The 16826-nt window shown below is 36.4% G+C and overlaps 1 protein-coding gene across 1 annotated transcript in view; it reads right to left on the bottom strand.

Annotated features, from left to right (window-relative positions):
- Window positions 1-16826, bottom strand: part of kcnn3 (potassium intermediate/small conductance calcium-activated channel, subfamily N, member 3) — a 103990-nt gene that overhangs the window by 34553 nt on the left and 52611 nt on the right. The window contains exons 4-6 of the mRNA XM_055013761.1: window positions 12761-13057; window positions 10514-10635; window positions 3740-3881 (exon numbers count right to left, since the gene is read on the bottom strand). Of these exons, the coding sequence (XP_054869736.1) occupies window positions 3740-3881; window positions 10514-10635; window positions 12761-13057 (561 nt within the window). The remainder of the gene's footprint in view (window positions 1-3739; window positions 3882-10513; window positions 10636-12760; window positions 13058-16826) is intronic.

The raw sequence follows: 16826 nt of genomic DNA, 5'->3' as shown, positions 1-16826 counted from the left end.
GCTTGCTTTCTGGGAGTTGTGGGGATGAGAAATCAGCTGGAACCGATCGGAGCAGACGAAGATGTAAAGAGGAAAAAAACTGAATGGATCCTGAGAGATATTTCAAGCGTCGCTCTGTTGGGTTTTTCCCAGAAGTTATTAAACTGCGTCTCGGACAAAATGCACTCAGTGCGAGTGCATCCAAGTTTGTAAATGTAATACAAGAGACTGCTGCCAATAAATAATATAATATCTCATGTACTCAGTAAAAGATTACGACGTAACTCAGCTCATAGAAGGACTGCTGAGAGCTGCTGTTTAACCCAGCAAATGGTTTCTGGGCGTTTTTCACTCATTTTTTCTTGCTGTGATAGAGAAAGACACAAACCCAACCTAGTGGATCAATAGAATACGTGCAGCATCCACCAGATTCTGTAAAAAAATTTAATATCTGTACTTTTCTGTGCAACAATGAAGCCATTAGTGACTCAGTTGCAACCAACAATTGCATGACAAAAATTCTTCGATTTTTCACCCAAACTGCAGAATGTGTTGTCATTTTTTTTGTCTTTTCTTTTTCCAGTAATGATAGACAAAAAGTGCACAAAAACACACATAGTTGCCTAAAAAAGATTGAAAAATGATCCAAAAATGACCCCATATTTGTTTAAAATGACGTAAACTCATCTAAATGATCATGAGAGGAAAACTAAAGCTACTGGATCACTAAAATCAATGCAGCATGGCTCAGAAACAGTGAACAGAGGAGCAAGTTGTTGGAGATACATTCAGCATGGTGAAACATCTTTCTACTGATGATGAACAGAGTAGAGTGGAAAAGTCTGGAGAGGCAGGAAAAATGGAAATATTCATATTACAAATGACTCGAAATTGGTCCAAAATAACTAAAATTTTGTCAGTGACTTAAATATGTCAAAATGATTGAGAAAATTGTCCAAAATGGCTCAAAATTGTCTAAAATGACTTCAGACTTTTTCTAAAATGGTCCAAAATGACTCAAAGTAACACAAATTTATTCAAAATTATCATGAGATGGAAAGCAAAGCAACTGGGTCAGTAAAATAAATGCAGCATGGCTCAAAGACAGTGAACAGAGGAGCAAGCTGTTATTTTTTTTAAAAATCAGATTCTGCAGTTCAGTCTAGGAGTCTCTAGAATTTTGTCACCAGTTTGGCCCAATGGTTGCACCGAGGAGTGCAGATTTGTTGGTTTTGTATGAAATCTGGTGCAAATGGTTCATTTTTTGGCAAATTTTTAAATAAGACACACAGAATAAAGTGATTTTGATGAAATATCAAAGTTGAGAGCTTAACTTTGGTTCATTTTTCAACACGATTAGTTCAAGGACCGTCTGAAAGTTGAAAATCTGATGATTCATTCTGTTTCTGCCTCTGATAAATGGTGTCATTTTGGTGTTTTTATCAAATAGAAAAATCCCTTTTCGAGGGTTCAAAAGTTTTGTGCACTCAATTTTTTAAAAAAACATTAAAAATGACATTTAGTTAATGGAAAATAATGTTTTCAGTGTCACAGCAGTGTTTTGTCATGTTTTGCAGGGACACGATGTTTCATTACACAATAAAAGAAATACAGTTATGTAATCTTGCACTAAAAAACTTCTTTTTTGATAATCTTAAATGGTTTCAAGTCATTTGAATCCTTTTTATGCTCAATTTAAGCAATTATATGTCATACCGGACAGGATCTGGGTCGTACTGGACACTTTTTTCCAATCATTTTGGGCAAGTTTACATCGTTTTGGACAAACTGAGTAATTCTAGACATTTTTTTCAACTGTTTGGGACCAATTTTAGTCATTTAGACTATTTTTTCAGATGTTTTGGACCAATTTTAGTCATTTTGGACAGATTATGAGTGATTATGAGCACAATTATTGACATTAAAACACGGAAAAGACATTTAGTTAATGGAAAATGACGTTTTCAATGTCACAGCAGTGCTTTGTCATGTTTTCATGTTTTGCAAGGACACATTGATAGTGCATTGCACAATAAAAGGAATATCGTTATGTAATCTTGTCAACAAAAAAAGACGCTTTTTCTCTTTGTTTTATTTTACCCTCTTGATAACCTTAAATGGGTTTATGACATTTTGAACTCTTTTTATGCTCAATTTAACCAATTATATGTCATACCGGACAGGATCTGGGTCGTATTGGACACTTTTTTCCAATCATTTTGGTCTAGTTTCGTCATTTTGGACAAATTGAGTCATTCTAGACACTTTCGTCAACTGTTCGGGACCATTTTTTGTCATTTTGGACAGATTTTGAGTAATTATGAGTAGGAAAATTAACATTAAGACATGAAAAAGGACATTTAGACAATAGAAAATAACATTTTCAATGCCACAGCAGTGGTTTGTCACATTTTGCAAGGACACGTTGATACTGCACTACACAATAAAAGAAATATAGTTACGTAATCTTGCAAAACAACTGCTTTTTTCACCTTTGTTTTATTTTATTTTGTTGATAATGGGTTTATGTCATTTTGAACCCTTTTTATGCTCAAGTTAAGCAATTATATGTCATTTTGGACAGGATCTTGGATCATATTGGACACTTTTTTTCAATCATTTTGGACAAATTGAGTTATTCTAGACACTTTTTCTACTGTCTGGGATTATTTTTTGTCATTTCGACTATTCTTTCAGATGTTTTGGACCAATTTTAATCATTTTGGACAGATTTTGAGACATTATGAGTATGAATATTAACATTAAAGCATTAAAAAGGGCATTTAGTAAATGGAAAATAACATTTTCAGTGTCACAGCAGTGTTTTATCATGTCTTGCAGGGACACGATGTTACATTACACAATAAAAGAAATCTAGTTATGTAATCTTGTAAAAAAGCTGCTTTTTCTCCTAACTCAGATGAGCTGTGAAGTGACTTTCAGCTATTTGGTGACACACAGTCCTCTATTACTCATTGTCCTCCCCCCTTCGGCAACATAAAACCACCTCACGTCCTCTGAGTCCAGTATTCCCAGGCAGCGTGTTATTTTTGAGCCCCGTTTCTTCTTCCCTGACCTTATAAAAAAAAAACACTCAGCGCTTATTTGCACATTTAATTTGAGATTACGTGACATTTAGCTGCAGCGCTATTAAAAAAAAATGTCATTTTCTCGCATTTGAAAAGACACTAATTGCCCCCAATCACTCAGAAAGACTTTCAAATCGGGAGCAATTTCCAAAATGTTCCTTTTTAGACGGACGAAGGGAGATATGACAGAGCGAGAGAAATATTTGGAAGAGGAGCGAACACCTGTGAAGTGAAGCAAATAGAGGAGCAGTCGGCAGCTTAAACACTGATACCAACAGATGGACGGTGGATAGAAATAAACACATGGCCTCAGGGAAGGGGAGACGGACAGAGAGAGGAAAAAGAAAACGGAGAGAGTGACGGATGGAAAAAGAGAACGAGGGTAGCTGGTGGTAAAAAAGAAAATCAAAGAGAGAAAGTGAGAGTGGGAGGACACTAACAGCGAAAGGTAGGACCTTCATTATGCAACGAGGACGCACAGGGGAATAACGAACACACCGACCGCTAACATGCTCTTGTTTGCACGCCCACGCGACAAAACACACAGAGGCACAGATGCAGGCTAATTCAGAGAGGATTGCCCAAATTACACAGAATTTCTCAGCGAGCGCTCTAATCCGCTGACCTTTGAACGAGGCAAGGACGGCACGGCGGGGAGGGGATGTACTGACCATGATGCCCGTGAGCAGACACACTCCTTTGCCACAGTAGGTGTGAGGAACCATGTCTCCGTAACCGATGGACAGGAAGGTGATGGAAATGAGCCACATGGCGCCCAGAAAGTTGCTGGTCACGTCCTGGGCGTCGTGGTACCTGCAAGGTTTAGAGGAGGAAGTCAGTCGGCAGGAAAAGACGGAAATAAAAATGGAAATGAAGCACTGAGGGGTGGAAGATGGAGTGAGGTCAACATAATGAGGATTTTATTGTGGTAACTGTATCGACATCTACAGACAGTTGGTATCAATCACAGGTAATGGGTATCAATAGGAAATAATAGTTAGCAATCAGAAATAACTGGTAGCAATGTGAGATATTTGGTATCATTTTGAGATACTGGTTATCAGTCAGAGATATTGGGTACCAAGAAGCTTTTTGGATTTTAAATAAGAGATAATTGTTACAAATCTGAAATGTCAGGTATCAATCAATCAAAGATATTGGTATTAATCAGAGATATTTGGTATCAGAGATATTAGGTATCAATTACAGATAATTGGAGAAAATTGCTATCAAGCAGAGATAAGTATCACTCTCAGAGCTGGGGTATCAATCACTGATAACGGCTGTCAGACATATTGGTATCAATCACAAATTTGGGGTATCAATCAAAGATACTGGCTATCAATCAGATAAAATGGATATCAATCTGAATTTTTGGCTACTAATCACATATAATGGTTATCAATAAGAAATAATAGTGAGCAATCACAAATAACTGATATCAACCAGAGATATTTGGAATTATTTAGAAATATTGGTGTAAATCAGAGATATTGGGTATCAATCACATATTTTCGATATCAATCAGAGATAATGGGTACCAATAAGACATACTGAGTATCAACAACAGATATTGGGTATCAACAGGAGAAAATTGGTATCAGAGATAATAAGTATCACTGTCAGAATTGGAGTATCAATCACTGACAACGGTTGTCAGAGATACTGGCATCAATCACACATTTTGAGTATCAATCTGAGAAAATAGGCATCAATCAGAGATTTTGGCTATTAAATACAGATAATGGGCATCAACTGGAGATACTGGGTATCAGTGACAGATATTGGGTATCAATAGGAGAAAATTGGTATCAATCAGAGATAATAGTTATCAATCGCAGATATGGGGTATCAGTCAGAGATATTGGATATTAATCAAAAATATTGGTATCAATCACAGGTAATGGGTATCAATAAGAAATAATAGTTAGCAATCAGAAATAACTGGTATCAATCAGAGGTATTTAGTATAAATCAGGGAAAATGGTATCAGCGATGTTGGAAATCAACAACAGCTAACTGGTCTCAGTCACAGATATTGGGTCTCAATTACAGATTATTGGCATTAAACTTCATACATACAAGCACATTTACTTCAGTTACTGTTACATAATGAAGGACATGTAGCATGTGGCTGATACAGTTAACATTATTGTAATCGCTTATCGCCACAATTAGCTGCTAGCATCGGTTACCATGGTGACGGAGCAGGTTTGTGACAACTCTGGATTTAGGCTCAACATACGTCCTAAAACATTAATCTGGTTTCGTATTTCAACCCTCGGGTTCCGCCTGCAAACGCTGCGCAACTTTTGGAGTCTCGAAAACAGATTCCAAGGAGACCGAACCCGGCAATATTTGAACTTTAAAGTGATTTATACATCGCTATATATTGAGGAATGATGGTATTCTTCTGACCTGCAAATCCAAGACTCTCAGCTATCTGCTGCATCCAAACAAACCCAACAAAAGGAATATCTTTGGGAGATTTTTTTTTTTTTTTTTAAATGGCACAGTGTTGCATCACTACTCATACATAAAGACCTAGATTTGTCTGGTAACAGATATTGTAGTAAAAAAGCTGCATTTTTCGCATTTTCCTGTTGTTTATCTGTCGTTTTGGAGCTTTATTTTCTATTTTAGATCATACATCTCATTCGTACTGTCACCGTAAAATCAAAAACTGTTCCAAGAAGCTATTGAACAAAAAAAAAAACCTTCAATTTTTTCATCTTGGATGTGTGCAGGAGATAATTTCAATCTCCGTTTTCTACCCCGAAGGAACAAAATCTCCAAAGTCTTACATTTGCACCTAGTTTGAAGTTGTTTAATTGAATTTTCTCTTCATTAATTCAGTTTGGGGAGGAGACGAAACGTCAATTAAAGCTGATTTTGGACCAAACGAGGACTTCCCAGCAGCCAAGCGCTGATGCATTTAATCAAGCCCATTAAGTGACTGACGTTTTCCCATATTTCCTCGATCATCCACCAAAAGAAGCGTTTGAAAGCACGAAAAGAGACGCCGGCTGTTTGCTTTTCCACTCGATGGCGCGTCAATAACAGCCCCGATAAAATTAGATTATCAGTCCTTAACCCAACAATCTGATTTAGAGTTTGCAACCTGCAATAACAAGAGAAACAGACAGTTTGAAGGCGGTTTCATTTCTGAGCAGCTGCCAGCTGGATCAAATTCTGCTCAATAAATCACTAGTTTGCTCTGCACAGCCATATGTTTACTGCTATATTAAATACAATATGAATTCCTGGGCCTGTGCATGAAGGACAAAGTGAAATATTTCTTTTCTCTCATGTGGATAGGACAGTATATTTGAACGTCACTCCTTTTTTATATAGGATTTATGATAAATTCATATGAAAACAATAAATAAATACATTATATTGCAGAGATAAGGGGCGTTTTAATGTTCTTATTAGTGTTTTTGTAAAGAAAAGCTTCTATAACTGTTGTATAAATAATGAAAGGAACAGTTTTATAGTTAAATTCATAATAAATTCATAAAAAAACAATAAATAAATACATTATAACCCAGTGATGAGTGGTATTTTAATGTTCTTATTTGTGTTTTTGTAAAGAAAAGCTTCTATATCTGCTGTATAAATAATGAAATGAACAGTTTTATAGTTAAATTCATAATAAATTCATATAAGAACAATAAATAAATAGATTATGCCTCAGTGATAAGGGTATTTAAAGGTTCTTATCAGTGTTTTTGTTAAGAAAAGCTTCTATAATTGTTGTATTAACAATGAAAGGAACAGTTTTATAGTTAAATTCATAAGAAATCCATATAAAAACTTAAAAAAAAACAAACATTGTACCTCAGTGATAAGGGGTATTTTAATGTTCTTATTAGTGTTTTTGTAAAGAAAAGCATCTATAACTGTTGCATAAATAATAAAAGGAACAGTTTTATAGTTAAATTCATAACATTCATATAAACACGATAAATAAATACATTATAAAGCAGTGATAGGCATTATTTTAATGTTCTAATTATTGTTTTTGCAAAGAAAAGTATCTATAACTGCTGTATAAATAAAGAAAGGTTTGCTTTACAGTTAAACTCATTTAAAAACAATAAATAAATACATTATACCGCAGTAATAAGGGGTATTTTAATGTTCTTATTAGTGTTTTTGTAAAGAAAAGCTTCTATAACTGTTGTATAAATAATGAAAGGAACAGTTTTACACTTAAATTCATATAAAAACTATAAATAAACACATTTTGCCGCAGTGATAAGGGATATTTTAATGTTCTTATTAAAGAAAAGCATCTATATCTGCTGTATAAATAATGAAAGGAACAGTTTTACAGTTAAATCAGAGGATTGATAACATGCAGAACTGTCTTTTTGCTTAGTTTAGCGTGCAAACTGTGCAAAACAACCAGCTTGGCTCGGTCCAAAGGTAAGAAAACACAGATAATTTTCTGTCTTCTTGGAGTCGCTGCTGTTTGCTTGGCAGCTCTACAGTGACGTCAGTACGACTGGAGCCAACACACAGTCGGCGTTAAAGCACAACTTCTTCTCACACTCGGCTTTCTGTACATCTGTAATTAAAATGTTCATTTGTACTTTTGCTGAATGAGATAAAAAAAAGTTAATTAGTGAGATTTGCAGTAGCTAGTGGGCAGATTTAGTCACTTCTGGGCCGAGCCAGGTGACGGTTTCCAGGGTTTATACTAATCTCTGCTGACTTCCTGTAGCCTAAAGACTAATTCATGGATTCAGAATAACTGATGCCGACTTTAAAAGCCGAAACATAAGCAGCTTTATTCATATTACAATAAATACGCCCCAGACTGAGAACATACAGTCTCATATAGAAGACAGAAATATACTCAGGGCTCTTGGTGGATGTTTCTGAAAGTCTGAAACTTTTTGAAGGATACAGCAGCTGCCAACAGATTGGACTGTCTGTATGCGTTTCTAACTAAATCTATAACAAATGAGTTTAATTCTGAAGATATTTTTGATTACTAAATGTTTTTGTGAGCTCGATGAAGCACTGTGATGCATGTGGGGAAGTTTTTTTTTGAACATTCTAACTTTTTTCTTCAGAATTCTAAGATAATTTTCTGAATATTCGAGTTTAAAATCAGAATTCAGCATTTACAGTCAAAATTCAAAGTTTAAATTCAAGATTCAGACTTTAAAGTCAAGATTCAGAGTTTAAAGTCAGAGTTCAGAGTTTACAGTTGAACTTAAGAGATACAAATCAGAAGTCTGACTTTTGTTTTCTTAATAAGGTAGAGTTCAAAGTCAGGATTCAGAGTTTAAAGTCAGGATTTAGAGTCTAAAGTCAGACTTCAGAGTTGACAGTCAGAACTCTGACTTTTGTTTTCTTCTTAATATACAGTTTAAAGTCAGGATTCAAAGTTTCAAGTCAGGATTTAGAGTTTAAAGTCGGAACTCTGATTGTGTTTTCTTTGGAGTTTAGAGCTTAAAGTCAGGATTTCAAGTTTCAAAAGTCAGGATTCAGAGTCTGAAGTCAGAATTCAGAGTTTAAATTCAGAATTTCAAGCGTAAAGTCAGAATTCAGAGTTTAAAGTCACAGTTCAAAGTCTAAAGCCTGAATTCCAAGTTTATAGTCAGGATTCAGGCTTGTGTTTTCTTCAGCCTTCAGAGTTTAAAGTCAGAATTCAAATTTTAAACTCAAATTAGCTACAAGAAAAATGAGAATTCTGAGTCAGAACTCAAGGTTTTGCCCTAATCTTTCTCCATAACTTTGCTCAATATGTTCATGTCCTGGCTTATTATCTACTAAACTGTAATTTTACCTTTTTGATCATTCCTTTGTCTTTTTACACACCAGTTATGAATGTATTGGAGAAAGACATTCATAACTACCTTATAGGTGGGTTAGCTAACGTTTTGTTCCAGTACTTGTATACCGATATTATTTTCTGTTTTAGAAAACTGACAAATGAAGTAACAACTGAATCAAATTGTAACCACCGTTGCTAAAAAGCCTCATGAACTGAAGTCTGAAGACAGATTTTGTTTTTCAAACTATTTACAAGCTCTAGAATGAACTTTCAAGCTTGAATTGCCTCTTTGGATTTGAAACATATTAACAAATACTCTTTTGTTTTGGACAATTATAATTTTGATGATAACTGAGATTTATGAAATCGATTTTTGAAAGACTTCTGAAAAGAATTAGGGCCACTGTCAACAATTTAAGTACTAACTTTTCAAAAAAATACATTTAAAGTGTGTTTCTTTTCTCTACAAGTCAGAGCTTAAAGTTAGATTTTAGAACTGAAAATCTGAATTACAAGATAATAGTCAGAATTTTGCGTTTAAAGTCAAGATTCAGAGTTTAAAGTCAAAATTTTGAGTTTAAAGTCAGAAATTGGACTTGAAACTCAGATTACTGAGAAAAGAAATCCGAATTCTGACTTTAAGGTGACTTTAAATTCTAAGAACGAAGTCTTAAGTCTTTTTTTAGATTTCTGAGTTTAAGTCAGAATTACAAGATTATAGTCAGAAATCTGACTTTTCTTTAGACTTTAGAATTTAAAGTCAGGATTCAGATTCTAAAGTTTGGATTTAGAGCTTAAAATCAGGATTAAGAGTTTAACGTCTAAATTCTGAGTTTGAAATCAGAACTTAAAGCCCAGATTACTGAGAGAAAAAAATCTGAATTCTATCTTTAAGGTGACTTTAAATTCTAAGAACAAAGTCAGAAGTCTTTTTTTCAGGTTTCTGAGTTTAAATCTGAGTCTAAAATCAGAATTCCAAGTTTATAGTCAGAATTCTGACTTTTCTTTAGACTTTAGCATTTAAAGTCAGGATACAAAGTTTAAAGTCAAAATTCTAAGTTTAAAATTTAGAACTTGGACTTAAAACTCAGACTGAAACTTCTGACTTTAAGGTGACTTTAAATTCTAAGAACAAAGTTCTGTCTTTTTTTTCAGATATCTGAGTCTAAATTTAGATTCTAGAGTCTGAAGTCAGAATTACATGATTATAGTCAGAATTATGACTTTTCTTTTGTTCAGACTTTAGCGTTTTAAGTCAAGATTCAAAATTCAAAGTCAGGATTCAGAGTCTAAAGTCAGTTTAAAGACCTTAAACTGCCTTTAAGGTCTAAAAAAAAAACCCTGGCTATACTCATTTTTGTTTACTATTACTCAAATCTTTTTCCATATGAAGATCAGGGGATGTGCCTTTGTTCAAAGCTTGTTTACTGCTTAGAAATACTTAGTTCTTGTCCATCACTAACACACTGATATTATTTTCTGTTATAGAAAACTGACAATTTAAGTAACAACTAGCTGAGAAAAAGCCTCATAAACTGAAGTCTGAAGACGGATTATGTCGCGCAGATGTCCCAGATTATATTTCCTGCCAGTTGAATTCAATCGCTCGTCCAATCACGGCGCAGCGCCAGAACCAGGCGGCGTCTCTACTGACCTCTCGCAGACTCGAACGGTCCAGGCGGCGATGATCCACAGAGAGATGCTGAAGACCAGCAGCACCGTCCCGGGGCAGATGGTCATGAGGGTTTTCATTACGAACCGTGTGTTGAAATGGACCTGAAACAAACGAAAACACACAGAAACACACTGAGCTCACGTTGTGTTTTCTCTGAATCCGCACACAGACTTGATGTTCTGCTAATTAGTCTTTTCCGAGTAGCTTCTGACGGAGGCGGCGCTCTGAGAACCTCCGCTGTAATTGGAGTCGAGATCGGGGCTCGCCCTCTGACTCCGGGTCGGCCTGCGCACCGTCTCTGAGTAACTGGCCTATTTCGGTTGTACTTTTTTTTATCCGCGGCTCATTTGTCAATAAGAGGCAGGACCATCATCGGGATCATTTGGCGGTTGAGCGCTGGAAGGGTTAGAAGCAGCTGATGAATGAGTCGTCATTTCGTTCCAGAGCTTCACCTCCTCTCGCCGTCGCCCGAGGGTCAGCGGAGCGCCGTGGCAGAAACGCTCCTCTGAAACCTGCTCCGTCTCACGCTGCTCGCTCTGAGTCGTTTGCATGTTTTCTGCAGCGATCCTACAGCAATGTTTATCGTCACTTACTGCGCGACTAGTACACGTTTCACCGCAATCTCATTCTGGTCCTTTTCTTTTCACGGCCCATTTGAGCCGCATGCAATATCTGGTTCCCATTTCACGCCGTCTTTATTATGAAAGATCTGCCGTGGTGGAGTTTAAGTCTCTTCGCGGAGTGAAGACAAAAGCAGGGAGAGGTATGGTAATATGGAGTTTAAAGTCAGAATTCAGAGTTTAAAGTCAACATTCAGAGTCTAAAGTCAGACTTCAGAGTCTAAAGTCAAACTTCAGCGTTTATAGTCAAATCTCTGACTATTGTTTTCTTGGTAAAGTTTAAAAAGTCAGGATTCAGAGATTGAAGTCAGAATTTAGAGTTTAAAGTCAGGGCTCTGGGTTTTAAGTCAGATTTTAGAGTCTACAGTTGGATTTCAGGGTTTAAAGTCAGAACTCTGTGTTTTCTTCAAAGTTTAGAGCTTCAAGTCAGGATTTTAAGTTTCAAAAGTCAGGATTCAGAGTCTGAAGTCACATTTAAGAGTTTAAAGTCTGAACTCTGACTTTTGTTTTCTTGGTACTGTAGAGTTTACAGTCAGGTTTCAGAGTTTAAAGTCAAGATTCAGAGATTTATGTCAAAATTCAGATTCTAAAGTCAGACTTCAGAGTCTAAAGTGAGAACTCTGACTTTTGTTTTCTTGGTTATGTAGAGTTTAAAGTCAGGATGCAGAGATCAAAGTCAGAATTTAAAGTTAAAAGTCAGGATTCAGAGTTTAAAGTCAAAGATTCAGAGTCTAAAGTCAGACTTCAGAGTTTAAAGTCAATATTCAGAGTCTAAAGTCAGACTTCAGAGTTTAAAGTCAATATTCAGAGTCTAAAGTCAGACTTCAGAGTTTAAAGTCAATATTCAGAGTCTAAAGTCAGACTTCAGAGTTTACAGTCAGAACTCTGACTTTTGTGTTCTTGGTAATGTAGAGTTTAAAGTCAGGATTCAAAGTTTAAAGTCAGAATTTAAAGTTTAAAGTCAGGGCTCTGGGCTTTAATTCAGGATACAGACTTTAAAGTCAAGATTCGGAGTCTAAAGTCAAGATTCAGAGTCTAAAGTCAGAATTTAGAGTTTAAAGTCTGACTTCAGGGATTACAAGCAAGCTTCAGAGTTTATACTTAGATCTCTGACTTTTGTTTCCTTGGCAATATAGAGTTTAAAGTCAGGATTAAGAGTCTGAAGTCAGAATCCAGAGTTAAAACTCAGAATTCAAAGTGTAAGGTCAGAATTCACTGTTAAAAGCCACAATTCAAAGTCTAAAGCCTGAATTCAGGGTTTACAGTCATTCTGGTCCTTTTCTTTTCATGGCCCATTTGAACCGTATGGAATATCTCGTTCCCGTTTCACGCTGCCGTCTCGTGTTGTATTGTGAAAGATCTGCTGTGGTGTAGCTCAAGTCTCTTTGCAGAACGATGACAAAGGCAGGGAGCACGGATTTGAACTGGTGGATGAAAAGAAGCGAGATAGCTGAAGAGATAGAGGGCAGGTTTGAAAGGGACACAGACTGGATTGAGAGGAGGGAGAGCTCTTGACCTTAATACCTTCAACAACTCCATCACCTCTTTTCATGCACAGACACACACCTGCGAGCAGCAAAAAAAAAAAAAAAAACAGGCTTCTGACCTTATTTAGGGCACCTATACTCCGGGAAGAGGCGTCGGTGAAGAGTTTGCTGTGCAGGAGCATGACCCTGGCGATGAGGTAGAGGCGCAGGAACATGGGCACGCTCAGCACCATGTCCAGGTCGGCCTCGGCCTGCGAGGGCGCGTACGAGAAGGCCAGCCGAGCCCGCCACTGGAACTTAAAGTCGCCGGGCACCGGGTGCACGGCGGACACCAGCAGCTCCAGGGCGATGAGCAGAACCCTCTCCATCGTCATGGCGATGCGCCAGTCGTCGGCTCCGTTGTCGATGACAAACAGCTGCGGGGACAGGAAGGACACGAGGAGAGTCGAGTGAGGAGAGGAGTTCTTTTAATGCGACGCCGGGAGAAAAAAAACAACTTTTCATCATGATCCTCGGCTGGCACCGGCCTCTCATCACTACAGCTGACTGATGCGATGATTAAAGAAACCAGCAGCAATTCAGAGTAAATGTCTTTTCCCCGAGATGTACAACAGCAGCCATTTAATCAGTAATGTATTCAGTCTCCACGCAGCGCTTTGGCTCATTTTCATCTAACCTGCAAACCTCTCGTCTTACTAAAATTAAACCAGAGATGCTGAGTCACGCCGAGCCGTGGCTCTTAAGAAAAACAGCTTTCTGATGATCACAATCAAAATATTTACATTTTTGTTAAAAAAAAAAAGACAAAAAAAACCCCACTAAGCTGCTGTGTGTGCAGAACAACGCTCCTTTAATTGCAGTTTTCCCGCTTTGCGTGTTGTTGGTAATTGCTGTGGTTACTCTTGATATTGTCGCCGAAGCTGTTGTTATAAGGAAGTGCTAAGAGCAGGTTTCATTACCGAGACCCTCCTCCAGACAGAGCTGAGGCCGAGGAGGGAGGCGCCGCTGATGAGAGGGGGAGGCGGTGGAAAGAGATGGATGAAGTGAGGAGTAAATGAAGAGATAAAGATAGGAGCGAGGAAATATCGGCGAAAGGAGGGCACTGCAAAAAAAAAAAGAGCGAAAAAAATCCCCCCATTTAACCCTCTGAACTCCAAAACACACCAGAAGCATGTTATTCTGAAAAATTCACCAAAATGACACCAGTTGTCGCAGCCAGAATCTTCAAAAACTGAAAAAAAATCATCGGACTCATCTGTCAAGTGCCGTTCCATCTGGAAAATTAGCTGAATCTGAGTTTTAAATTGTGATATTTTTTCAAAATCACTTTATTCCACATATTTCATTTTTAAAAAATCGACCTTATAAACCATTTGCTTTAGCAGAACTCTGTAAAAAACAAAAAAATCTGCTTTCCTCTGTGCAACTTAGAAGCCATGAGTGACTCAGCTGCAACAAAGTGCAATGTGACAAAAATTCTGGGACTTTTGGTTGCATTACATAAAAAGAGGAAAGAAAAGAGAAAAAAACTCCCTCCCATTGAACCCTCTGAACTCCAGAATATGCTAGAGGGTTTAAGAGGAAAATGTGCAAAAAATAGAGGAAAGAAAAGAGAAAAAACTCCCTCCGTTTAACCCTCTGAACTCCAAAACACACCAGAAGCATGTTACTCTGAAAAATTCACCAAAATGACACCAGTTGTCACAGCCAGAACCTTCAAAAACACCAAAAAAAATCATCAGACTCATCTGTCAAGTGCCGAATCTGAGCTTTAAATTGTGATTTTAGCAAAATAATTTTATTCCCCATGCCTCATTTAAAAAATTGACAAAAATTAACAATTTGCTTTAGCAGAACTCTATAAAAAACTAAAAATTCTGCTTTCCTCTGCGTAACTTGGAAGCCATGAGTGAAACAAAGTGCAATGCAACAAAAATTAAGGGACTTTTGGTTGCACTGCAGGCTGTGTTTACACAACAGTTGCAAAAATGTAAACGTTAAATTTTACTACTGTATTCTCTATGTCTCATTTTAAAAAATCAATTTAAAAAAAAAACTTTTGCATGAACAAGATTCTGTAAAAATCAAAAAAATCTGCTTTCCTCAACACAACGGGAAAACTTCAAGTGACTCAGATGCAATGAAGTGCAATGCGACAAAAATTCAGGGAGTTTTTTGTTGTTTACACAACAGTTGTAAAAATGTTACATATTCATAGTATGCAGAGTCACCATCAACTCCTGTGGACAGTAAAATGTTCTCTTACACTAACCAGATTCTGTAAAAAAAAAAATTTAAAAAATTCCGTGCTCTTTCATGCACCTGTGAAGCTATTATTAGCTCAGCTGCAACCAGCAGCCACTTGAGAAAAATTTAGAGAATTTTCAGTTGAACTGGAGGCTGTATTTACACAGAACAGAGAGGAGACAAGCATGGGAACAAATTAGAGAAAATGAGGGGGAAATAGACATCATGGATCAATTAAAATAAATGCAGCAAAGAGAGGAGCAAGTTGTTGGAAGATACATTCAGCATGGTGAAACATCTTTTTACAACTGATGAGCAGAGTAGAGAGGAAAAGGTTGTAGAGGTTAGAAAAAGTGGAAATATACTCATAATGAGTCAAAATCTGTCTAAAAAATAGTCAAAAATGACAAAAAATGGTCCCAAACAGTTGAAAAAAATGTCTAGAATTACTCAGTTTGTCCAAAATGATGTAAACTTACCCAAAATGATTGGAAAAAAGTGTCCAATACAACCCAGATCCTGTCCAAAATGACATACAATTGCTTAAATTGAGCATAAAAAGGGTTCAAAATGACATAAACCCATTTGAAATGATCAAAAAAAGCATGTCTTACAAGATTACATAACTGTATTTCTTTTATTGTATAATGGAATATCAGTGTGTCCCTGCAAAACATGACAAAACACTGCTGTGACACTGAAAATGTTATTTTCCAACTAAATGTCATTTTTAATGTTTTTTTTTAAACTGAGTGCAAAAAACTTTCATTTAAGTGTTTGTACAAAAGAAGACATTTGAACCCTTGAAAAGGGATTTTTCTATTTGGTAAAAACACCAAAATGACACCATTTATCAGAGGCAGAAACAGAATGAATCATCAGATTTTCAACTTTCAGACGGTCCTTGAACTAATCGTGTTGAAAAATGAACCAAAGTTAAGCTTCAAACTTTGATATTTCATCAAAATCACTTTATTCTTTGTGTCTTATTTAAAAATTTGCAAAAAAATGAACCATTTGCACCAATCAGATAACCAACAAACAAAACCAACAAATCTGCACTCCTCGGTGCAACCATTGAGCCAAACTGGTGACAAAATTCTAGAGACTCCTAGGCTGAACTGCAGGCAGTGTTTCCACAAAGTAGACAAATGTAAAAAGAAATTAGTAGATTTAAAGAAAAATTAAAGCTACCGGATCGATAAAATAAATGCAAAGTCTGGAGAGGAAACATGAAAATAGAAAAACATCTACAGTATGAGGAGACAACAGAGAGATATAAAATGACACAAATGAGACACAAAACAGCAAAATCGAGACACAAAACAACAAAAACAAGATACAAGACGACAAAAATGAGACACAAAACCACAAAAACGAGACAAAATGACAAAAACAAGACATACAACAACAAAAACACAAAAGACAAAAGACACAACTATACAAATAAGACACAAAACGGAGATAATAAGAGGCTATAAGAGAAAATCAAAGCTACTGGATGAATAAATAAATGCAGCATGGCTCAGAAACAGTGAACAGAGGAGCAAGTAGTTGGAGATCCATTCAGCATGGAGAAACATCTTTCTACTGAGGATGAGCAGAGTAGAGAGGAAAAGGTTCTAGAGGATGAAAACATAATAATTTCATATTCATAAGTGTTGGTAACACCTGCACACACTTGATTCCATTATTTTTTTTAATTTTTGCAAAATAAATATTTAAAGAAATTAAACTTTTTTATGATTTCTGTCATTCGAACTGCATCATTCTGCACAGATTCTGAGTTCTCTTTCCTTCTAATCAAGGTTGTTCTGTTTCCATAGAGGTGCAGGACTTTATATTGCAGTGAAAAAATGTGACAGGAGCAAAATAAACACACATTCTGTCAACAAAATGTAAAAGCATCCCAGAAATCAAGAGAAATTGCGCACATTT

This window comes from Amphiprion ocellaris, chromosome 9 (assembly GCF_022539595.1).
Source record: "Amphiprion ocellaris isolate individual 3 ecotype Okinawa chromosome 9, ASM2253959v1, whole genome shotgun sequence".
NCBI lineage: Eukaryota > Metazoa > Chordata > Actinopteri > Pomacentridae > Amphiprion > Amphiprion ocellaris.
The sequence above is the reverse complement of the archived record's forward strand: the minus strand, read 5'-3'. Positions and strand labels throughout refer to the sequence as shown.